Source organism: Cyprinus carpio, chromosome B25 (assembly GCF_018340385.1).
Source record: "Cyprinus carpio isolate SPL01 chromosome B25, ASM1834038v1, whole genome shotgun sequence".
Lineage (NCBI taxonomy): Eukaryota > Metazoa > Chordata > Actinopteri > Cypriniformes > Cyprinidae > Cyprinus > Cyprinus carpio.
Window position 1 is genome coordinate 12,352,606 of NC_056621.1, and position 26,562 is coordinate 12,379,167.

Sequence of the window (26,562 nt, forward strand, 5' to 3'; positions counted from 1 at the left end):
ATGTTCAATTTGCAAATGCCGATTTGTCTCGTTGTGGCAAGGACCCTAAGCAGGTACACAACATCGTCACTGTTAAAAACATTTGCGTCTAAAACATCCAAAACGAATATGAGTTGTACATGAAAGGAATCTACAGACAGCAGCCAAAATGCAGTCAAATTCAGGTACGGCAGAGGAAGGACAGTCACAGCTAAAAACGTGTGCTAAACCAGACGATCCATTACTAGCTTTGCAGTTAAAATAAAATAAAATGAAAATACACTGCTGTGGACGTTGTTTACTTTCATTACTTGTGTGTTTTACTGTGTTAATGGAATAAGGATGCGAATAGTATTCGGTTTCGGATTCGGCCGAATCTTAAACAGTGGATTCGGTATTCGGCCAAACCCAAAAAATCTGGATTAGGTGCATCCCTAATAAAAATACAATAAAACTTAATATAAAACTACAAAATAACTGGAAGACAAGTCATTTATTTTTGGGTACCAATGTAAAACTACATCCTCTGTGTCAAGGAAGATGAAACCACACTGAATGTTTTTATTCACAGGCTTTCTTGTCTTTGAACGATAAATTCAGATTGGAAAAGGACATGTAGCTTTTGTCTTTTTTTAGCACACAGTCATTTAAATGCAGCAACTTCAGGTATGGCAGAGGAAGGACAGTCACAGCTAAAAACGTGTGCAAAATAATAGACACACTTGCATTTGAGGAAAGGAGTCCTGCTGAAATGTTATAAGTCTGTTTATATGCACAGACAGGTAAAAATATATTAATCATTACATTAATCATAAAACTACTTTTAAATGTATTTAATTATTTATATTACTTCAATATTGTGCACAAAATCACAACTCTAATATAAAATGCATCTAAAAATGGATTCACATTGCTATAATTGTGTAAATATTAATCAGGATAAAAGGTGTGCGTGCCCTGAGGTGACATGTTATTTTACCTGCTACAAATAATGAGCGCGACTGGATTTCACTTACGCAAAAGGGTTCATTTTGATTTATTATCAGTATTGTGAACTTTTTGAAATCTAAATCTTAGCGTAGGACTCAGTACGTCACTGAAAAGTGATATACAGGCATCATGATTACATGCTCAAGAACTCAAATAACACAAGCTGCCTAGATTTGCCAAAATGGAAGCCAAAGGGTTTTCAATTGTATTTGTCGATAACTTAAAGGATTAGTTTACCTCCAGAATAAAAATATGCTGGTATTTAATTCACCCCCATGTCATCCAAGATGTTCATGTCTTTCTCTCTTCACTTGAAAAGAAATTAACATTTTTGAGGAAAACATACCAGTTGAGGAATAAGGGTATATGCAATAATTTTATTAAAAAAATCTATTCAATTTTATTAGTTTTATGAGAATTTTTATAATTTTTAACTACTTTTTTGTGTTTAGTTTGATATGACCCTTGCTTATTCCTCGGCTGGGATCATGTAGAGCCCTTTGAAGCTGCACTGAATCTGCAACTTGGACCTTCAACATGTTTTGAAGTCCACTAGAAAAATCCTGAAATGTTCTCCTCAAAATCCTTATTTTCTTTTCGACCGAAGAAAGAAAGACATGAACAAAAAGTAATGTATGAATAAAAGTAATGTGTTACTTATTTGAAAAAGTAACTTTGATTTTATGGTTTAAATTTACCAATAGGTTACATAATGAAGTTTGTAAAGCTGAATGATTTCCAAGAAAAATAGCAGCAATGTAATGGTTTATTTCATTCAAATATAAAAGCTGTTCTTTTGCTGCTATGATAATAAGCATGTAGGCGGAGTTGCTGAATGTTAGACTGGTGACGTGTATTTGAGAGCCTTCATGAACCGCCTTCCTCCAGCTCCATATTCCTCTTTCTTCTTCTGTTCCTAAGAAAAAAACATGATTTTTATTAACTATACCAACACTGCACTGACACAACTAGAAGACAAAGCAGATATTTAAATCTTATGACCAGGAAATGCATTCACTGAAAAACATTTCAGCCAAATAATATGAACTTTTAAAAATTAAAGGTGTTTTATTTGCTTTGATGGTTGCAAGAGGAACCATCCAATGAACCTTTCCATTGTTCTTCACATTAAAAAAAAAAAAGGTTATTTTAAGAACTGATCACTGGAAAGTTCTTTGAGGAATCAAAATTGCTTCTGTAAAAAAAAAAAAAAAAAAAACCTGTTGGAAACTTTTTTTTTTTTTTTATAAGGTGCCTTATGTAATAAATGTAATAAAAATGTCTGTTTTTGTTTTAGTCTGTGTGATTCCACCCATAAGCATAGCATACTGCAGCCATGAAAGCCAGCAAATGAATTGGGTCAGAGATCGCAGATTCTACCTGACCTAAAATTCCTCAGCATCCATATGAAAAGCTCCATGACTGGAGGCTAATTAAAATAGATAAATTAAAGAGATAGTTCACCCAAAAATTTAAATTACTGACTAAAATTAATGATTTACTCACCATCAAGCCATCCTAGGTGTATATGACTTTCTTCTTTCAGACAAATACAATCAGATAAACTGTCATTTCTAGCCTTTTGCTAATTGTCATACGCTCGTTCACGAGAGAGTGGCGTTCCAGCAGATGATGGAGAATGTAGGCATAGCGTAAGCTCTGGTGAGAATATGCTAGTCTCTCGAGAACCCAGTTTTGTTTACAGCAAAGGAAAATCAGTCTCCTTTTGGCTTTTATCAACAATTTTCCTTTATAAATCCTCATTTTGTACTTCGTCACTTCTTACCAGAGCCTACGCTATGCATACATCCTACAGCATCTGCTGGAACACCACTCTCTCACGTCTGACAGTTAGCAGAAGCTAAAAATTATGGTTTATAAAGTTTTAAATATGGATATTTTCTTACACAAATGCATAGATCTGTGTGGAGTACTTTTTACGTTGGATGGATGCACTTTATTGGACTTCAAAATCTTGACCCCCATTCCCTGCCATTATAAAGCTTGGAGAAGCCAGAATATTTTTAATACAACTCATACGTGAAAGTCATACGTGACCCTGGACCACAAAACCAGTCATAAGGGTAAATTTTTCAAAATTGAGATTTATACATCATCTAATAAATAATAAAGCTTTCCATTGATAATAAGCTTTCCATTGATGTATGGTTTGTTAGGATAGGAAAATATTTGGCTGAGATACAACTATTTGAATATTTGGAATCTGAGGGTGCAAAAAAATCAAAATATTGAGAAAATCTCCTTTAAAATTGTCCAAATGAAATTCTTAGTGATGCATATTACTAATCAAAAATTAAGTTTTGATATATTTACAGTAGATAATTTACAAAATATCTTTCATGGAACATGATCTTTACTTAATATCCTAATGATTTTTGGCATTAAAGAAAAATCTATAATTTTGACCCATACAATGTATTTTTGGCTATTGCTACAAATATACCCCAGCGACTTAAGACTGGTTTTGTGGTCCAGGGTCACATATACACCTGGCTTGAGACCCAGTAAATCATGGGGTAATTTTCACTTCTGGGTGAACTATCCCTTTAACTCATTAACTTACAGTGTAAGGCTTGTCGCCTTCCATTGCCTCAGTCTGTCAACCCACGTGAATGTCGAGTCTGAGGAGGAGGGGGCAGAAGAGACAATTCTCTTCAATATTTGTTGAATTTGGACCACAGTACCTCAGTACTGTCAATATTACACACTGCACCTTCAAGAGAGTATATTCCTTAGCATTTCCAGTTATGTTCACAGATGTACAGTATATTGAATAACGACTTTCATATGGCTTCCAAAAAGTCGTACAAAGAGCTTTTGACCATGAAGCCTCAAGTATACATCATTTTTTTACACGTACGCTAGCATATGCATACAGTCGAATGTGTAGCCTTTCAAAGTATACTCCATTTGATTTTGTGCACAAATGAGGGCGGTTGACATGTGCTCTCATACCCATGCAGACACATGCAGTCTCCTACCCTCTCAGGCACAAGTGCTTGTCAATGAGGCTGTCTGTTGTTTTTGCAGTCGTTCCGTCACTTTAGTTATGTTTTCTACTGTGCAACAAAGGCCCGGGACAGTGTTGCCACCTTGTGGAACAACTGATTAGTGCAAAACAAATTCAATGCACATGTGCGGTTACAAAAATCAGGCGGTGCACGTACAATACACGCATACTGTTCTGATGATGAAATTTGCATCATGCACACTGTACGCTGTCCCTCGCGAACGCGTGAAAAGTGAAGTATACTTTGGGATTAACGTGCCCCTGCAGATTAACATGCCCAACAGTCATGCGTTTATATGACTTACCTGGTATTGTGTTGTCCAAAACAAACCCAAAGAATCCACCAGTGAACATGTGGGTGGTGAAGAAAATCATTATGAGCTGATCCAGCTCTTTAATGCCTGTTGACAGATATAAAACCATTCGGATCACAAAGAACCGGGCGGACAGTGACAGATGTCCAACGCATGCATATAGATGTAAAGCAACGGGTGGGCGTAAAACTCTTGGTATAAGATATCTTATGATTATGTCTTAAGAGGGTGGATGTTCTAGGGCCAATTAACGTCCATCTGACGAGACCCACAGAGCAAGCATTGGTCAAGAGTTCAATGTGTCAGCTTAAAACACAAATTCCTGAAAGCCTGTCAATTAACTGCTTAAAAGAGCCCCTGATAAAGCACTACTGGACTTTTGTTGATGGGAAAGCCCCCTCATTTTAAGCAGTGCTAACAGATAACTTGGAACAAGATAAGGACAAAGTTCATCCAAAGGGTGCACTAGCCTGAATGTCGAAGGAGCTCTGTTGGTTTTTACATGAAGAGGGTTGCACTGAAGTAAAGGGAGGAGATTACAGCAGAGTCAAATGGAGACTTGTAAAGAGGATTGGCAGATAAGTCGCCCTAACCTCAGGAGTCCAGACAATGCTTTTTGCCAATGTAGATAAGCTTGGGATGTGCCACTTGCACTGATTGACCTCCCACATAGCATATCTCAAACAACTACTGTTTCTTGTCCTGTTCATTTGCTGAAGCAACATTTGCATCTAATGCACAGCAAAAGAGTTCAGCCTGGAATTGTTCTTTTAATATCTTTGTTCTGTTATTTTTTGTTCCGGATTTTTTTTACAATGAAGCGATGTAATAGCAATAGTTCATTTGCTGAAGCAACTATGATATAATGTGATTATGAAGTGATTTTGATTGATTTTATTTCATGTTATTTTTATTTGTTTATATATGTTTAGAAAATGTTTGAAATTATTTATTATAAGACCTTTTGGAAATAGCACTTCCCTGAAGACGTTAAATAATGGATGTTTAAACATTCCTCAAAAAATCACATTAATGTCATGTGTTGCTTCTTCAAGAATTAATGATGGCTTGAAGCTGCTCGTAATAGATGTGGATGAGTCCCTCAATTGTCCTAAATGGGTAAGAGTTCAAAAGTGCAGAGGATGCTGAGAAACCAGAAGAATTTACAGGACCTGGAGGATTTTTAGAACAGTGGACACCTTCAACGCTCAGGACTCATGCACAGGAACGATCACAAAAGGTACAAATAGTCATTGATGTTTGAGAAGGCAAAACTCAATGTTAAGATCCCAAACAGCCTGAACTTTAAAACATGTTATCTCCAGGATGATTTGCAGATTCTTTAGGGTAGAAACATTTTTAACTGAATTAATTATAATTAATTGATCTTTTACTTCTCTCTCATTTTTCTGAAGTGAAACATTATGATTTTGGTTATCTGGAATATATGTTATTCCAAATTGTCAGTATTCATTCCTTTACAAATGTTTTTCTTATTGCTTTGATAACAGTGCTTTTGGGAAACATGTTATATAGCATTCTATATAGTTAAATCTTGGCTGCATGATTATTTATATTGTTGCAAAATGCAAAATATATTAATCACACAGCTAAGTTGGATATAAGTAGCTTATATCCACCTTTATCTGCATGCATGTAGTATACTCACATAAAGCTCATAATATATAGCAAATCTCAACTGCTTGATTGTTTATAGTCACAAAACGTTGCTTTTCTGGTCATGCTTTTTTTTTTAAGCACATTTTACCAATTACAAACCACAGTTAATAGTTTATAATTTATATGTGATTTGTAATTGTAGTTTGGGTGTGGAAGTGTAATTATCCTTATATTCAGGTGTGCAGAATTATTAGGCATGTTTTTTTTATTTTTTATATATGAGCCAAAAAAGAGGTTTAACTATAATAATAATAAAAAATACTATTAAATAAAATAAAACTGACTTTTCAGTCTGAGTTAAACTGAGTTAAAGTTTTTTTTGGCTCATTTTATATGTAAAAGAAAGATTATACCTGTAATCTCATACCATCTTGATAGAAAAATACAAAGACTAAGAAACTATATTTCATTCATTGTTAGTAACAACATGAAGTGCATTAAACATTAAGTTATGTAGAAGTTTCAAACACTTATTAAAGTCAATCAAACACTTATTAAAAAATATATTTCATTTGTTTGCCTGCATGTCATATGACCATTAACCAGAGAGCTATGAACATGCAAATGTGATACTTAATTATTAAAGTATTTATTTTAAAATCTCACCGTACTTTAAGTAAATATATCAGGTGAAAGAGGCTCAGAGAAAAAGGGAATCTCTGCATTACATGTGCATCAGAAATATCATGAATTTGTGCATTTTAATGTGTTTGAAAGACAAAAGCCTTCCAAAGACATAGTAATACATAGTTAAGTAATCTACTGAGTGATAATTTAAATAAAAATGAATGTGTTTATCAGTATGATGCAATGTTGAAACGCTTCTTAAACCTGAAATTATTTTTGTAAATCCGTTGGTCAAATGCTGTGTAATATGTAATCATGTAATCAGTAAAAAGTAACTGTAGTCTGATTACGAGTATTTTAAAACGTAATCTAATCTAATTACAAGTACTTCATTTTTGAAATCTGATTATGTAATCCAGATCACATGTAATGAGTTTCTACCAGCTCTGCTAGACATGCAGTATGGATGACTACTACACTACCAGACAAGAAAAAAAAAAAAATATATATATAAAAAAAATTATATACAGTATATATTTATACTCACAATATTAGAGTTTTACTGTATTTGTGATCAAACAAATACAGTCTTAGTGAGCATAAGAGACTTCTTTCAAAAAGAAAATTATGTGTGACTTCAGGAGAGTGAAAGTTTTAGTTGAATAGCAGCATAAAAGTGTTGAAATAAATAATGTGCTTTGTTAATGTACAACAGAACTGAATTTGAACAAGGTATTGGTGGCAAGCAACAACAATGAAGATAGTTATATGTATTATTATCAAAACAGACAAATCCTACCCTTGCAATTCCCAGAGTGGCGATATTCTGACTGTAGGAGGTGGTGCCATTACCACTACCCCACAGGCCAGCCAAGATGCAGCCAATGCCTTCCACCGCAATGCCACGGTTAATAGCATGAGTGGGTGGTGGAGGCGCTCCAGAGAGATGAGCGCATGCATAATAGTCTCCAATGGATTCCATTGTTGAAGCCAGTACTCCAGCCATCATGCCCAGTACAGACGACACACTCACAGTCGGCAAACCCCATTGTCCTAAAAAAAGCAAGAGTTAAGAGTTCCTTCGCAACAGTAAGATGTTCGTTATTATACTTTATGATGGAAATAAAAATGATAAGTATTTAGTTTTTATACTGGCATGCTGAGACTAAATACAGAACTACATGTTTATGAGGTTACGTGTAGGAAAATCATTTTTCAATCCACTTAAACTCAAGAAACATTTGGATTGATTTGTTTTTCTTTTGTTATAGTGTCACGGAGGTATGTTTACTTTGACTCCTATCCAAAATTGTACAAGATTTTAATCAGCCTTTCTAAGTAATATAAAAGTGTGTTTTTCAAGGCTGTAAATGACTTTAGTAATTAGAAATTAGAAATTAGTTATTAGTCAAAGCCAAATTTAAGGAAACGTTATAGAGGGTCCATTTGACAAATGCAAAAAGTGTGCTTGTATATTATATATTTCAAATAAATGCTGTTCTTTTGAAATTTCTATTCATTAAATAATCCTAAAAAAATTCATCATGGTTTCTACAAAAATATTAAGCAGCACAACTGTTTTCAACATTGATTATAATAAATGTTTCTTGAGCACCAAGTCAGCATATTAGAATGATTTCTGTTTGATCATGTGACACTGAAGAGCAGAGAATTTATGCTTTGCCATCACAGGAATAAATTACATTTTGAAATATATTAAAATAGAAAACAGTTCTTTTAAAAACATTTAAAAACAAACATACTACAAATAAAAAAAATCTACACTATTCAGTATATTCAATAGAACAATGTATTGCCAAAGGATGGCTTCAAAAGACATCTGCTATCGTTCAAAGTGGATGGTTGAGAGGGCCATAATGTGGAACATGCACATAGTAAAATGAGGCCCATGCTTCTGTATTATCATATATCAGCCCGAAGCACATAGATGTCTCAAGGGATTTAAGTGGGTCAGGCGAAACGATGAATTCTCCTCAGTAACATTCAAACACTGATGCAGTCAAACCTGAATTAGCTATCTGAGGATTAAAATACCACATTCCCCAACATGAAAGCCTCCAGGCGTTACATCTTATTGGCTTTATCTAAAGAAGTCAAATGGGATGCTGTGCAAAGTAATGCTGGAAACCTTAAAGGGGTCATTGGATGCAAAATTCACTTTTACATGTTGTTTGAACTTAAATGTGTGTTGGCAGTGTGTACACAACCACCCTATAATGATAAAAATCCAACCAGTTGTTTTACACTACAATTGAAAATTTTAACCAAAGTATGTTATTGATTTTTCATTAAGACCCTAAAGAATCATATCAACTTGTGGAAAATGGGCATCTGATGACCCCTTTAAGCTGTTTCAAATACATTTATTTGCAAACTGATTCATAGCAGAGGGGCATGGGGTGTTGAAAGCATTTCTTAATTTCTTAACAGAGCTGTTACTGGGCAGAAAGCTGAAACAGGGGTGATGAATCATAAGTCTGACTGGCAGAGAATGATGCTTGTGAATGGGTGTTGTTTAATATTTCTGATTTGATGCATGTTAATGTCAGTTTTTGAATCTTCCCCATTCAAGAGACGTATCTCTCATCTGTGGATTCTGAAAGAAACACTGCCATTCAAGATGGCTCATTCTTTTTTAAACAGACATGTATTTTGATGGCAAATAGCACTTGGGAAACAGCTGTGACAGTACTGTTGAAACAGTTAACGTTCATGTTTGTTGACTATGAAAATCTTTCATGTGACATGTATTATTCATAAATGACAGACAGTTGACAAAATGTTTTTTTTTTATGAGTTCCAGGGAAACCATATATCTTTGAATCAAACTATTTGTCTTTTTGTTGTTGTAATTTATGATAAGATTCATTTGATTATTTCTTCTGTAATTTTTACAGTTAATAGATAATAGATGTGCATGATTTTTCAACTATGGGAATTTTTGGTTGTGTGGATTTTAGACAGTAAACTCTTTTAAAATATATTTGAAATCTCATTTCCACCACATCGCAACTTGTTTTTGTCAGATAGAATCTGTGAACATTTTAAACATTTTTGGAAAATGTTTTTGTAAAATTCCAGGAAAACAAAATTAAATAATATTTTCACACTTAATGGGGGAACATTGAGATATAAAATATTACCTATTACCTTTTTTATATATGTCATCTCAAAATCTTCAATGTTGAATGTGTATTATATTATTATATTGTATTGCATACATTTCTCATTATACATATATATATATATATAATGAGAAATGTATGCAACTCAAAATAATAATATAATACACATTTTTGGGGGTAATGCATTACAAGTAACACGAGTTACGTAATCAGATTACTTTTTCAAGTAACTAGTAAAGTGACGCATTACTTTTTAATTTACAAGAAAATATCTGAGTTACTGACTATGGTGGAAACTTGCAAATGCATCATATGCATATCAATGTTTAGTATACCATACCATATGTTTATATTGATCTATATTGATGATATAATCCATTTTAGTGATCCTGACAATTAAGTTTGACACCTCAAAATCACATTGGCACTTTTTAAAAAAAAAAAATCGTATTTAATCCTGGAAATTAAATTTTCAAAACATTTTAATCAATAAAAAGATAAAGAATAAAATGAATAAGATATTTTTGAGTAAGAAAGTTTCTGCACTATTTCTAGGTCACTGATTTTACTGAAGGACTCAAAAACATGAGTGCATGCAGTCACTAAAGTAAAATGAGAACATACCCAATTTTAAGAAATGTACATTTCAATTTATTTTTTCACTCAAATTGTTATGTTATTATATCACTTGTAATGACAATTTGAAAATGCAATACTGAACTCATTTTCTCTAGTGGTCTCAGACCTTTGGTTGCCACAGTAGATATACCTATGCAATTACATTATACAGACATAATCAACCCTCTATGGACACCTTTGCAAATGAATCAGCATTGGCTACTAAATTCTTTAGTTTACTCACCAGACTGATAAAAAAAAAAAAGTAAAATGGCATGTTTTTTTTTTTTTTTAATATCTGAAAGTATACTCTTAACGCCAGTCAGTCAAACATTATAATATGATAATCAATATTATTTAATGATAGAATTTAGTAATTAGAATTAAGACTTGATAACCATGTATGAATGCATTTTAGTAATTTTAACTAAATTTCGGACTGGTGGTGGTGCTTTTTTTGTCATTTAGTGTTTATGTATAAAAAAAAAATAAAAAATTGGTAAAAAAAACTAACAAAACTACTGATAAGATAATAATGATATGAATTCTATTAGTAAGTACAATATAAAACGCACTAAGGATTAATGAGCTGCTGGATTCATGAATATTAATCAGGTTGTGTACATTCACTCAAATTTATTTGCTGAAATCAAAACAGGGACAATAATAAGTGAGCGCCAGCCAATGAGATTGCCGTTTGCGCATTATTCCACCCACTACCGGAGAATGCGGCAGTTCTGAAGAATTCCAAAGGAACACTGTTATTTTGATAGGAAAATGCAACAAAGAATATCGTTTACATGTAGCGCGTCAATTCTCTCTCTATCTCTCTCTGTGTGTGTGTGTGTGAGACAAAGGGACGGCGATTCATGCACCTTCACACAAGAGTTTACAGTACGTTACATACAGGTGCGTTGCACATCCATTCAGATGAACTGAAAGATAGCACAGATCGCTAGACAGAGAGTGAAACTCTGAAGTGCTCAGTCAGAGTGTTCGGCGAGTTAAAAATATATCTGTGCTAAATTTATACTTAGCCTCCAACTCGTACACTGGTGAGTAAAATCTGATAATTTATTAGCCATTGACTAATATTAGACATCATTTAGTAGCCCAGAGTGAAGATTTAGTCACACATGCGAGTGATTTACTCACAATGTAGAGAGTTGATGATAAAAAATAATACAAATAAAATACACTCACAGAAAACAGTTTGAAGAGAGGGTACTGGAAGACTTTCCACTTCTTGTCCTTGTTAGCAATGAGAGGAAGGTTAACTTTGCTCAAATACTGGGAGAAGAGAAGGATCACGCAAACAGTTCTAGAGAAAGAAGACATCATTATAGACTTAAATAAATTGTACTTAATTAACATTATCATTCATGTTAATAAACTCACCAATATAAATTAATACCATAGGTGACAAAAAAAACTAAATATCCCAGTACAAAATATACACACAACTTGATGACAAAAACGATATGTGTGATATAAAAGTAAAAGATATATAGTGCAGTGCATAGATACATCTGTAGATGCGCTGGGACACAATCATCAGTGAAGTTTCCTGTGATCATTGGGTTTTTCGGGTCTTTCAACATCAGACACCCTCCCTCGGGCGACCCAGCTAGGGTTGATCAGGCTCCAACTTGTGTCCCAGCAGTGCTAACCCACTCCTCTGACCTTTTAATCCAAATCCACCTCGAGGCTCTTTCTGCGGCTTCTGTGATAGACTTAATAGCTCTCCTCTTTGCAGCTCCTGTGATGCTGAGCAGGGTGAAGCTCTTACACAAGGAGCGGGCAAACATGCCCCCATCCAATCTCAATGGGTTCACAGTGAGCCCTCCAACCCCTCCTCCGGCACTCCTCTATGAGCTCCTGATACTTAAGCTGCTTGCGCTCATTGGCCTCTTCCATACGGTCCCCCCAAGGGACTGTCAGTTCCAACAAGAGAACCTGCTTAGACAAAGCAGATGTCAGCACCACATCTTGTCTTGAACAGGTCGATGTTACAAAATCTGAGATCTTGAGCTGCTTACCCAAGTCAACCCGCAGTTCTCAGTCTGGTGCTGATGAGAGCAAGCTGGCTACTAGTGTTATCTGCGGTCATGGCTGCTCTCCACCCTTTACAAAAACAATTCTCCTCTGGCTGCAGACATGTTTATTATTGGCCACTGCACTGGAAATAGCCTCTGCCACAGACTTCAGGGCCTTGTCATGTCACCAGCGATAGCGACCCTCTCCAAGGGCTGACGGGCAGCTGCTCAGAATGTGTTCCAGGCTCCCTCTCCCAGGTCGGCGAGGACAAGTTGGAATGTCACTCTTGCCCCAGACATACAGGTTAACTGGACTGGGGAGCACATCATAGACAGCTTGAATCATGAACTTAATACATTGTGGCTCTGCCTTCCAGATGTCATTCAAGGTCAGTTTCTTCTCCAGTGCTCCTTCCCACCTTGTCCACGCCTGCTGCTAACGCAGGCTTACCATCCTGCTGGTCCTCACCTCCTCTGTGCCTGCTCGCACCTCCTGCAGGACCAGATGACACCTGTCCTTGCTGCATGTCCCAGCCCTGCTTACCCCCTGCCACCGTTCCCACAAGCACTCTGTATCTCTGTCGGCACTCCGCCATCTCTAGCCCCTCTTTTGCTCTCCACTTCCTACCCATCCATACCTCAATGCCCGCTGACGCCACTGTGGAGTCTCTGGAGCCTTGGTAAACCAGTGCCTCTCTTATGCGAGAGACCTTGAACTCCACCTCCAGACTGCTGATAGGAAGCTGGAGCTTATTGCTTCTGCCATAAAGCGCTGCACTAGTAAGTCTCTACTGTTGACATTGTCACCTCATATGCCAACAAGGGCCAAAGAATACGGGGCAAACTGCCATGCTGGTATAACCATGCCTTGAACCTGCCAGGTAGGCCAGATTTGTCCACTGCTGACAACCAAGCTTCGAGCCTCTTGATGGTTGTTTGGACTGACTCTGTAACACTTAGGCTACAGTCAAAAACCTTGCCTAGACTAGTAACAGGTTTCTCAGTGATACTGTAGATGGTATTAATGTGCCATCCACAGCAAAGCAAAATGTATCCACCACTTTCCCTCTCTTCAGGACCATTGACCTAGATTTTGTTGCTTTAAAGCTCATTCTAGCCCAAGAAATGAGCTTTACTAGGCCCTGAAGGATCCACCTGCAACCAGGCACTGATGTAGTGGTGACTGTAAGCTCGTCCATAAAGGCTCTGATGGGGGAGCTGCCGGGTTCCAGACTTGGACAGGGGGCCTCTGCACTCCACCTCAGCAACCTTTACCAACATATTCATGGAGAGGGAGAAAAGGATCACCGAGATTATACAGCCAGTTATGATCCCTTTCTCGAGCTGGTGCCAGTTCGATGTTATGCTCCTGATGTAACTCTCAGCCTGAAATTCCCATAATAGTCCAGGATGAGATTCTTGATTTTACAGGGTATGTAGTTTCAGTCTAGGGTGGTCTTAAACAGTTTGTGGGGCATCGACCCATATGCATTGGCAAGGTCCAACCAAAGCACTGCTATGTCTCCATTTCCCTCTCGTGCCTCCCTGATCAGTTGTGTGACCACTCCCATATGTTCCAGACACCCTGGCACTCCAGGAATACCCCTCTTCTGTACAGACTTCAGTAGGAATTCTGTCATCCTTCTGGCTAGGATGCTAAAGAAGAACTCTCCACACTTAGGAGTGAGATAGATCGAAACTGCTCCAGCTTAGCTGAATTCTCCTCTTTGGGGATCCAGACTCCCTTTGCCTGCCTCAATTGTTCTGCGATGGTCCCTCTACACCAAACCAGCAACTTCCAAAGAATTCCGCAGAGCCCTGGGCAGCGCTTGTACACCTTATAGAGTACTTGACTAGGCCTTGGAGTAGAACTGGCTCTGGCTGCTGTCACCACCTCCTGAACTTCCTTCCAGGTGGGTTCTGAGATGTTAAACTCCACCATGGGTGCTGGTACAACTAGGAGAGCTGTCTGTGGTCCTAGCTCTTGCTCTCTGTCTGGATCACTCAGGGTGTTGTGCAGGAAGTGATCTACCTCTTCCTTAGAGCAGTCCAGACGCTCTCTAATAGCCGCTTCGTAAGGCCAAAGGGGTCGCCTAAAAAGGAGGTTTGCCTCCTAGCTCTCTCAATCCTGCGTCTCCTGAGCCATTCAGCCCTTCGCAGGGTCATGAGCTTTTTCTTGATGGTATATCGAAGCTGAGAGGTGGCTGTTCCTCTTCAGCTGCTGCCTTGAACTGCTTCGTCAGCATCCGCAGCTCTTTTGGAAAATGCTGGATTTTATCTGCCTTGCGGTTCTTCGTGTAGGTAGGCTTGCTGGACTTACACATATACACATATATATACACATATACAGTGCCTTGCGAAAGTATTCATACCCCTTCATTTTTTTGTTATGTTGCTGCCTTATGTTAAACTACTTTAAATGACTTTTTTCTCCACATCAATCTACACTCCATCCACCATAATGACAAAGCAAAAACAAAAATATCACTTTGTAAATTTATTAAAAATAAAAAACTAAAATAAGAACATTGCATAAGTATTCATACCCTTAACTCAGTACTTAGCTGAAGCACATTTACAGCCTCAAGTCTTTTTGGGATGATGCAACAAGCTTTGCACATGTGCATTTGGCAATTATCTGCCATTTTTCTCCTCACCTCTTCACCTCTTAAGCTCTGTCAGGTTGGATGGGGGCATGTTTGTCCAGAAATATTTGACTGGGTTCAAGCCCAGGCTCTGGCTGGGCCACTCAAGGACACTGACATAGTTGTCTATACTCTGCAGGTGATGAGCAGTGCCTGGTTTCCTTCAAACATGTTGCTTGGAATTGAGGTCCATCAGACCAGAGAATCTTTTTTTCTAATTGTCTGAGGGTCCCTTAGGTGCTTTTTTGCTTTTTGCTTTCACGTGTCTTCACTGAGGAGAGAACTGAGTCTTGTCACACCACCATAAAGGCATTGTGTTTTGTGTGTTTAGGTTATTTTTGTTGTTGTGTGGGTTTCTCCCATCTCCACATACTGTATGGTCATGGAGCTCAACTAGAGTGACCATCAGCTTCTTGGTCACCACTCTAACCAAAGCACTTCTCCATTAATTCCTCAGTTTGGCTAGGAGGCCAGCTCTAGGAAGATAGCTGGTTGTTTCATATTTCTTCCATTAAGGGTAATGGAGACTAAATGCCTCTGTGAACCTTCAGTTCAGCAGATTTTATTTTGGACTCTGCAATCTTGTTTCTGAGCTCTAAAGGCAGTTTTAGACCTCAGGGCTTTGTTATTGCTCTGATATGCACTTTCAGCTGTTAAACCCTTTATTAAGACGTGTGCCTTTTCAAATCTAACTCATTCAATTGAATTTGACACAGGTTAACTTCACTCGAAGTGTAGTAACATCTTCAAGCAATATGAATGCTCCTAAGCTAAATTTCAACTGTCCCAAACAAGGGCATGTATACTTATGAAATGGAATCAAGTTTTTTATTTTTAATAAATCTGCAAAGATGTTAAAAACCTGGTATTTGTTTTGTGTAGACTGATGTCGAAAAAGGGCACCTATTATGCAAAATGCACTTTTACATGGTGTTTGAACATAAATGTGTGTTGGCAGTGTGTGTACACATCCACCATATAATGATAAAAATCCACCCAGTGCTTTTATTTAAATCCCTGTAAGCATGGCCGCGTTATCCTTACGGGCAACTTGGGCTGCAACCTAGGGCCCCAAACACTAGGGGGCCCCTGAGACAATTCTCTTTTGTGTCTTAAATAGGGTTGACAACCATTGCGTATAATATGGAATCATCTGTATTTAAGGCATCAGAGAAGTGTTCTGTGTGAAAGCTAAACGGAACGCAGTTTGTCCCGTATTTGCAGGCATACGCCGAATGACCTCCTAGACCATACAAATAACAAATTAATTATTATTTTTACAAACCATTGTTTAAATTGCAAACGGAGCTCTTCCAGGAAGGCTTTAAAGGGATACTCCACCCAGAATTAAAATTTTGTCATTAATCACTTACCCCCATGTCATTCCAAACTCGTAAAAGCTTTGTTCATCTTCAGAACACAGTTTATTCAACAATTCATCTCCTCTGTGTCTTTCCGCATCACCGTAGCGCAATTTTGAAGACTATGAGCTGAACGCTGGCAGAGTATTCTCTTCTGTGTCAGCCGCGCCACAAGGATACATTTTGATAAATTGTTGAATAAAATCGTTACTTTTGTTTTCTTCGTGTACAAAACATATTCTCATCACTTCATAATGTTATGGTTGAACCACTGATGGCAGATGGACTATTCTGACGATGCTTTTCTTACTTTTCTGGACCTTGGCATTGTAATTTACTTGGCAGTCTATGGGACAGTCACAAGCTTCCCGGTTTTCATCCAAAATATCTTAAATTGTGTTCCGAAGACGAACTAAGCTTTTATGGGTTTGGAACGACATGGGGATAAGTGATTAATGACAAAATGTAATTTTTTGGGGTGGAGTTACCCTTTAAGACCACGCAGAATCCTCTGCCACCGGCTTAGACGCTCCCGCTTCACAGTGAGTGGGATTTCTGCAAATCAGTTTGGGCGAATGCAGAGATGTGATTATTAATCCTAAGCACAACGTCCAGCAGCAAAACATACAATCTACGTAAGGGAAGACGTCTTCCACTTTTGTAAGTGAATGTTGTTAAATAGAGAAACAAAACCTATACATTTTTTTTTTAAAAATTTACTTCTAGTGTATTAGCTATTTAACTTGGACCTCATTATTGAAAAACAAATTCAAGCACTAAAAGCAGCCCACACTCTATGTGTTCTCTTTCATTAAAATAAATTTTAATTTTCATGCATACATTTATTTATTTATGTATTTCTATATTTATTTCTTCATATATTTATTTATCTATGTATTTCTACATTTATTTATTTATTTCTGCATTTATGTATTTTTACATACTTTTCTTCTCCTTTTTTAAGCATCTCTTCTCTTGTACATTAGTTAATGCTGCTAGGAGCCACAACCTGAATCTAATTTACACAGTTTAGGATGAGACGTTTACTATGAGTCCTAATGATTCTCTGACACACATATGTGCCTTAAACCTTTGGCAGAAGCACATGGATAGGGAGGGTCTGAGGGGCTAGACACTTGAACCTTATCAACATTAACGTATTTTCATAGGAATGCTTGAGAATGAGTAATGAACAACATTTTTCAACAAAGCATCTGAGTGATAAAGAGGATTCATCTCTACAAATATACACTCAACCCTGAGGGACGTTTTGTTTTTAAAGGGTCCTTGCATTGCATAGTTTTCAGAAGACATACAAGACCAGAAATACAAATTACTGTGTGGACTCGGCTCTTAAATTTACCCATAACTCCACAGTAAATCACAAAGCTGCAATTCCCCAGTGGGCTCCTGACTTCTGCACTGCCTGGATGAAGAGCGACAGTCCAGTGAGGTTGATGGTGGGAGCAATGCCCAGCGGCCTGATGAACCTCAGCACTAGTCCCACGAGACACGACAGACCCAGAACAAGCTGAAGCACTGAGGCCACTAGAATGGCCCCCTGGATCTATGAAAAGACAAGGTCAGAATGTTCTGAGAAAATGCATGAAAATGTTTCAGTTTTAGTCATTAAACAAGGTAAATAAAAACATTTTTTTTAACTCTAATATATTTTCTGCTCTAAAACAATAATATATATATATATATATATATATATATATATGTGTGTGTGTGTGTGTGTGTGTGTGTGTGTGTGTGTGTGTGTGTGTGTGTGTTATAATTTAGAGACGTGCAAATATTTTGAATCCTTTTTATGAATTTTATTGTATTTACCGTAAATTAAATCAATATGTTTAATACAATTTTTTTGCTCTACTGTGTACATAAATCAACAGTGTATGCATAAATTGATGACAAAAGCATCCACCAATGCATAAATGTAGAACTTCAATGAGAGTATCGTTGAGGATTAAACTTGCTCGTAAAGCTTCCAGCAATTTCAGGCTTCGTGAAGATATGCAAGTCTCTAAAACTCACAAAAATTTTGCACCTTCCATATGCATATGAATGAGATCACCCTGTATAAATTGAGCACAAAGTGGATCATTATCGTCTATCGGTCGCTGGTGACTCAGAGTTCCTTCTGACACATGACTCACAGCCACACTTGTTTCAAACTCCAGCACAAAGTGAACGCTGCAATTATTTTGATCAGCTTTGAAATTACATTTCCTACATTACCTCACGGATGTGGGCTTTCCACAACTCATGGCCATCCACGAGCAGGCATCAAGCCTATTTTATGTTTTATCGTAAAAGCATTGGCAGTAGTCATAGAAAACAATGTAATATTCCTTTCATTGACTTATAGAATAAAATCATTAAAAGCAAATGTTCTGGCTGAAAAACACCAGAGCCAGAATGATTTTAAGGTACTCGTGTTAATATTCTGTCATTATTTACTCACTCTCATGTCGTTTCAAACCTGTATGACCTGTCTTCTTTAGAGCTGCTTTATAGCTAGATAAAATATGTTTCGTAATATTGACACTGCAATTGAACTGACTTGACCTGAATAATGACAGATGTCTTCTGTAGAGCAGAAATTATACATTTATGCATTTGGCAGACACTTAAATCTCATTTACTTTACACACTGCTTTTCCTGGGAATCAAACCCATGACCTTGGCATTGCTAATGCCAGGCTGGGCTGTTTGAGTTAAAGACGTATTAGAATTGAACCTGAAATGTTACACCACTGCTGTTTTCCTGTTTATTTCTGTGACGTTGCTATGAAACATTCTGTATTGTATAATGCAGCATTGCTATAAAATAAATGTGACTTGATGTGACTAAAGACCTTTTTTGTCCATACAATGAAAGTCAGTGGGGCTCAATGTTTAAGACCTTTTTTGTCCATACAATGAAAGTCAGTGGGTTTAGGTTGTGTATTAATCAAATCAGTTCCATTACAATGAAAGTCAGTGGGGCTCAATGTTTGTGAAACATTCCTGAAAATCAGGCAGAATAATTATCAACTAACTGTACATTTCTGCACTTTTTCTTCTGGCAATGTATATAATTCACACTCTGAGGAATGTTTATCCCAGTACCTGGTCCCAAGGGTGGTCTGTAGCAAAGTGCTCATGCCTGAGACGAAGAAGATGGTGGAGATGAGCTGACTTTTAAGTGGCTCCGCTAAGATGAGAGGAATTGCCAGGATGCCACCGAACGCCAGTATATAATGCTGTGTGACGCAAGAAACAGGAATGAATAGCTAACATGATGACACTGGGCTTAGGTTCATCACAGACAACCCCATAGACATGAGGGAAGACAGATGATCACAAAAAATTTAGCAAATCTTAAATGTGGCCTGACTGAGCCAGGGAGACGTGCGAAAAATGGAAGACAGATGTTGGCCTATCTGTTGTGAATTGATAGCCCCTTTTTACTCTCAGCAGTAAGCTTCATAAATTTGTCGGGTTCGGAAAAAGTAAAACTTGGCTGAACGCTTAGCATCTTTGACAAGAGATTACGGGGCGGATATGGAGACTATGCACAGGAGAGAATTTACACAGCAGGAGAAGCAGGGAAATAAACTTGTTTGCCCACACTTAAATTCCTGTTGTTTTATTGTTCTGGTTTATGCCTTCACAGCTGCCTTTTCCCAGAAGTCAAGTAGAGCCAGCAAAACAGTTTTGAATTGAATGTATTTTCATAAGCCTAGAAGGATTGTATTAGTGTAAAAACGGTGGTAATGAAAGCAGAAACGAGTTGGGGGCTCTTGGGGAGTCCGCGCTGACATGAAATACCAGGTCTCTCCCTGCTTTTTCCTCCCCTCTGTGAAGCCGGAGAGATGAAAGCGAGTGTGCTGTAGGAATGAGGCTTCTTTTTTGTACTTTGCGCTCGGCACATAATCTTAACTCACATGTCGATGCAAGTCCCTAGTGTACCTTACTGCTCTTTTTCTCCCCACACCCAGCTGCCTTTGATCTCTATGTGCATTCCGGACGAAAATTGTAACACTCATGTTCCTCTCATCTTAAACATCAGATTCATATAATAAGGAATAACACTGTCTAGAGAGCCAGCAAAGCCTTGATGTGCTCACAGATATCATGATGATTTTCAAAGCAACCAGAAGTCATTCATTTTACTGAGAATTGGCGATTTTGAGTGAAAAAGATCATTGGATGCAACAAAGTTGTAAAACGCAAACTGTAAAAGTCAAGAGTGATTACTATAAACAAAAAGTTTTCAAAATCGCTCCAACTCTAAAGGGACAGTCATCAACGACATTTGCTGTTGTTTGGCAAAATTTTGTGGGTGAAATGCGGTCATTTAAATAAGAATCTGCACAATTGGGAGATTCTGGAAAAGTTCCTCATGCAGAGTTCACTAGTTTTTACATCTCATGAATTTGCTACGCTGACCAAGAGAAAACTGTGAGATATCAGGTGTGTCCAAGCATCAGGGCAGCATTCCTGGGTATTAATAAGTTAAACTTTATCTTTAGTGACCCTGATCGTGCTCTTCAAGGCAACTCTAAAATCAAAATATAAAAAAGTTGCACACATCCCACGAACCCACACAGGGCTCAGGTGCAGGACAAAAAAAGTCAAACTATAACAAACTATAGTCAAACACATGCACAGTGTGTGGACAATACGTTTGTTTTTTTTGCTTCAAGGCAATTCACCCGGATGATTACACATCCACTTTTTGTAGGCATGCTAAGTAGAACTCTAGCCTCAAGCTGTCAGTTTAACCCTAAAAGCCCATTAAAGATCCCCTGTGTCAGTAGTTCAAATCAGGAAAGACCTGTCCACTTAGGAGATGTGTGCTTTAAGACTCTTCATATGTTGTTAAGCCGCATTTGTTGCATGCCGTCTCTCACCTGGAAACCCAGAAGAATGCAGAGGTACCACGGTGGGTGATCGTTGATGGAATAGAAAAGGTAGCCTTTAGGCCTCGAGTCCAGATCCTCTTCCAGACTGTTGGCATGGGGGTCAGCAATGACGACCTTCTCAGGATCATGGCTGCAATCTGAAATCTGAGGGTAGTGAAGATTATTCCAACATATTCTAAGAGACTGTGGAAAGGACAGTGACCATTAAATCCTTCTAAGAAACAAGATACGGAGACCTGCAATGTCTAAAGCTCTGTTCCAAAACCTAGGGGGTTTCTTTGTTCCCTACATAGGCAGCTGCCTTCTAAGGAACTATCTGAACCATTATGGAAACACCATTTTGGTGAACCTTTTGGAACACTACATGGCAGCAGTTTTGTTTTTTCAGTTTTTTTAAGTGTGTTATTCCTCATCCTCATTTGTATTGAAATCTCTTGTGAACATCTAAATTAACTGGTTTTATTCCACTCAAAAATATTATTTAATATGGACAAATGACCCTAAAATAAATTTATTTATACAAACAAAACACATTTTTATGGGTTAAATCAGGTAGAAATAACTCTTTAAGGTAACAGTTGCAAGTTAGCACTTTTCACAATACACAATACTAATAAGCATAAATATACTTTGATAAATTTATGTAAAAACTGTCCATTTTTTAATTTACTCAAATTTTTTTTTTTAAATAAATAAATATTGATATAAATATACTTCTAATTAACATTTCTCATAATCTTCTCAGGATTATGTTCTATTTGATGTTTCAACAAGCAACCATGCACTACCAATAAAACATTTTTCTTTTTTCTTAAAATATTAATTAAAATCAAGTCACAGTGAAGTCTCATTAAACTGAACACTAGCTACACTGGATGAAATAGCTACAATAATACAGATCATATTTCATCTGTTACTTCTAACTATTGTGACAGGAATATTACAGGAAACATTTAATTAAACAATTTGAGGGCTCGCTTACAGTAATTTCAAGATAACTGCAATTCAGACATGACAGTTCGGTCTGTGATTAGATCTGTCCAGTTCCAAAAGTTTGGCCCATTAAGGCTGATTTGCGGTGGATGTTAACATGATAAGCCAACGTAATCCTGCTCACACTGTAATCAGCCAATAAAAGTGAAATGGCCGCACCTTTCACCAGTTTTTTTGCGGTTTACAAAAGAGATACAACCTCTCTTTGACAGTATATACACTTGTGTCATTTCAGAGAAATGTGTCATCTTTTTTTTTTTATCTTTTTTTTTTTTTTTTTAAGGTGGCACGTGTTTCTTTCTATCTTTATTTCTCTTATATCTCTTCTCTTATATCTCCTATATCTTTATATTTTTTTTCCAAATACTTACTTTCTTACATGACTCGGTCAAGTCAATGAGTTTCCCAGTCACTCTTTTTTTCTTGTGCTTCATTCTCATTGTGAAGTTCATTCAAATAATCACTTATCAGCCAATAATGGGCCTGTTAAAAAGTGTTCGGTGTGTGGTTGATCTGCTGTTAAGAAAAACCAGGACAGAGCACCTCACGGGGGATATACAGTACAATATAACAAACAAGTGATTCGTTATAACGCGTTATGGTCCAGCGCATATGTAAGCATGAACAATTTTCTTTTCATAAGCAACATGCCCTCAGCTTAAATTCAATACATAGTGTTTATTTAAAATGAGGGAATCAGGATTCATTCATGCACGAACAAAAAAGCCATTATGATCATGTGAGATTGATGATATATTAAAGGGATAGTTAACCAAAAACGAAACTTCTGTCATCAATTATTCACCCTCATGTCATTCCAAACCTGTATGGCCTTCTGTTTTTTTTGGAACACAAAAGATGATTTTGACAGAATGACACTGTCAGTCACCATTTCGGTTACTGAATAGAGAGAAAAAAATGCATCGACAGTAAATGGTGACTGAGGCTGTTTGAATAACAACATCTTTTTGTGTTTTCCACGGAAGACATAGGGATTAAAAACAACATCAGTGTGAGTAAATGATGACAGATGAATTTCCAGCTTTTACAGAATTGACAGACAGACTGACAGACAGACAGACAGATGGACAGACAGACAGATGATAGATAGATAGATAGATAGATAGATAGAAAATAGACAACTAGATAGAAACCTAGATAGCTGAATAGACAGACAGCTAACTTAGCTACAGTAGCAACATACAGATGGACAGACAGATAGATAGACAGATAGCTAGACAGACAGACAGATAGACAGGTAGATAGATAGATAGATAGATAGATAGATAGATAGATAGATAGATATTTTAAAGACCTAATTAATGTCATACACGTGCCCAAATGATTTTACAGGAATGTATCAGCATGTATTTTGGCAAACATATGATACATCTAGTCACTATAATTCCTGTCAAGCGAATAACTTTGATAAGGAACTGCAAATATGTATGCAAATGTTTTCAAAACTGTTTCAGTGAGAAGATATGTGGTTTAAGAATTGATATTCAAATTCACCTAGTAAACATACCAGTTTCCTTCTGTTTACGGTCAAGGGCGTGAAATTGGTAAGAACTCTGCTGAACTCATCAAATGAAAAGCAACGCCGCCTCAGGCTCTCGACAGACACGCGAGCCTTTTCTGAACGGTACAGACTGCCACCTACTGCTTCTTATCAACAAGAAGCTACCGCCTTCTATTCGGAATCACTTCTAGCTGGCTCATGGATTGATCCGTCTTGGTGAACTTGACTTGGATACCTCTTCTGGCTTAGTCTAGAAGAAATTTGTGTGCTAGTTTTACTAAGTATAACACTAAATTAAGTCATTTGTGTTATTTCACAGCCAGAGACTCGCAACTAGCTACATGCTGTTATGCACTATTGGTTACTAATGCTGCATTTAGGTTTGCAGATTTTATGCAAATGTTAAATCAAGGGTTTAGTTACTCATGACATGAAATTCCACATGCTAGTGACTGATCTTTCATAAAACTCAGTATATCAGCAAAATATTAAAAGCTGGTTGAGGGAGGAGGGTTTGTTGTTGTTGGGCTATGGTGGCTATTTTTGCACTTAAAGAAGTAAACAGAGAAGAGGATGCAGTGAGAAATGGTGTGTTTCCCCGAAGCCATTTGACCTTTATAAATCTGTTTTCAGTTTGTAATTAAATTACTCTGGTGGTCTTTATCAGTCTTTTCCTCCACAGCATATGAAACAAAATGACAGGAAGGAGCTTATTCATATGTTATATATTTTATAAGATGTAATGTTATATAATATGTATGTTAAATAAATAAACATATTTAAATTATTATATATTCTCAGAGAATGAATGACTAAATAAATAAATAGGCTAGGTATGATAACTGATTCATTCTCAGAAAATATATCCTTAATTTTTAAATATATTTTTTCTTACCACAGCTTCGGATTTTATTTATAAAATGTATAATTTATTTAGTTCAATAAATGTGTGATATTCAGTAATAAAAAAATAGATTTTTCTGGTTTGCAATCAGACTTTATTTTTGAACATTTTCTCACCCTATCGGAAAGTTTTATTTGTAAAATGTATAAATTATTGAGGTTTATACTTCTTCTTCATAACTACTTCTATACTCTTACATCACATTGAAATCAGACTGTATAACATCTGATGCAGTTTCATTGCATTCGACATTTTTCTGATTTTGTGGTTATGTGTGTTTGGAAACTGGCACTGTAAAGCATATTAATAATGTGGTGGCAACAAGAATTTCACTAAAACTTACCATATGGGGCCTCTCAAGAATGTTATGTCTTATTAACTTCTCAGATTACTCGTACAGTGCTGCATAACTCCATAAAGACGAGATGGTTATGATGATTTGAAAATGATCCTTAGAAGTTTGGAATCCAGTTTGAACTACAACATTTGCATTCAGTTATGTAAAGTGTTGACGTTGTTGTTCAATAAGCATGACCACAGATGTATATTAACCCCTGTTAACCCATAATCCACCAGAAAACAATGCACACTAGTATTGTTTCACATTCAGATAACTAACTACTGACTATAACAGACAAAACAAGACCCATGGAACAATTCCAGGGCTTTCCGTTAAAACACGTGATGAAGAGAAACAGATAGCAATTGATAAGACTGTTTTGTTTTCCTCAGGATCGAGCTGTTTTTATTTAGAACAATTTTGGCACTTTTAAAGTTGAGTCTGTGGTGCCCTGGTTTCTCAACACTACGTCAAGCTTTTGGCCCTGTTGAGTGAGGTGCATAGCTGACCTGTAAGCAGTGCCACACTTCTGAGAAGTTGAGAGAGAGACACTGGCCTTTGCAGTCGACTGGTCAGGCATAGTCAAGGAAACCAGAGCCATACGTTACATATGCCTTGAACTCAGCATTTGTGTAATCGACAGCTTGACTGAGGGTTTTGGAGTCATGTGCCTGCCGCTGTGGACACTGATAGGGCTTGCGTGCTCCTAGTGTTTGCGTTGATTTCAGGCATATTAAAGCAAAGGAGGACCAGTGGAGCAGGAAACATGCTGACTAGAGCAGTGAAAATCATAAATCTAAGCTCCAATTTTAACCAGAAACCATGAGAATTTACCCAGCGTTTATCAAGTACTGAACAGCAGTCCTTATACCTACCTAAAGAAAACTTGTCTTCATAGCCAACAGCTCATTAACTGATATAATGTTAAAATATTAACGTGAACTACTTTAGTCTGCTTTGTGGTAAAATAGAACACAGGATGAATTAAAGTTCATCAGTATTTAAAGAATTTTTAGTCTTTAAATTATTATAATGATTTAAAACAGGCCTTTGAAGGGAAAACTGAAATATAATGTGATTTGCCATGCCAAGACTTCTGGGAACATCCTTATTTTTTTTTTCTTTATTTGTTTGTCTTTTAAATTATTTTAATCTAATCTATTTTAAATTAATTATTGAATCCTCATTACATGCATTTTGTGCGTAATGTCATTTTGATTATGACAGTTCAGACCACCTTTGCTTTAAATGCCTTTTCACTGTCACAAATCTGACTGATTAACAGTGTGTCATCAGGATCCCTCACAGCAGCTCATATTAAACTGTCTTGTCATTATGACTTATGAGTATGTGTCTTCTGGATTGATATGTGAAAGGATCAATCGATCTCTTTGACCCCTTTTTAGCAGACCTCATTTTTCCCCCTCATCAGCCAAATAAATAGGCTATTACCAATCAATAGATTGCATTCAACAAATCTTTATAAACTCATCAGAAGAGGTCGAATGACAGCCGCTCTGAGT

The 26,562-nt window shown here is 36.9% G+C and overlaps 1 protein-coding gene across 1 annotated transcript; it reads right to left on the reverse strand.

Moving 5' to 3' along the window:
* Positions 1-5,364: 5,364 nt before the first annotated feature.
* On the reverse strand, positions 5,365-25,541 carry LOC109093343 (solute carrier family 23 member 2-like). Its single transcript, XM_042753336.1, has 9 exons — positions 25,467-25,541; positions 21,269-21,424; positions 19,482-19,615; positions 18,609-18,657; positions 17,753-17,934; positions 11,523-11,646; positions 7,714-7,726; positions 7,393-7,614; positions 5,365-5,459 (listed from the first exon to the last, which is right to left on the reverse strand). Exons 1-9 carry the CDS (start codon positions 25,539-25,541, stop codon positions 5,365-5,367), a joined length of 1,050 nt encoding a protein of 349 aa, XP_042609270.1.
* Between the last annotated feature and the right edge of the window lie 1,021 nt (positions 25,542-26,562).

What these genes read in the sequence shown, in the direction of transcription:
- LOC109093343 (XM_042753336.1), bottom strand. Translation starts at nt 25,541, where the DNA reads ATGCACCTCACTCAACAGGGCCAAAAGCTTGACGTAGTGTTGAGAAAC. An exon ending in CCACAGACTCAACTTTAAAA is followed by an intron (nt 21,425 to 25,466) that starts GTGCCAAAATTG and finishes CACTACCCTCAG; the next exon opens with ATTTCAGATTGCAGCCATGA. An exon ending in CAGACCACCCTTGGGACCAG is followed by an intron (nt 18,658 to 19,481) that starts GTACTGGGATAA and finishes AAAATAGGCTTG; the next exon opens with ATGCCTGCTCGTGGATGGCC.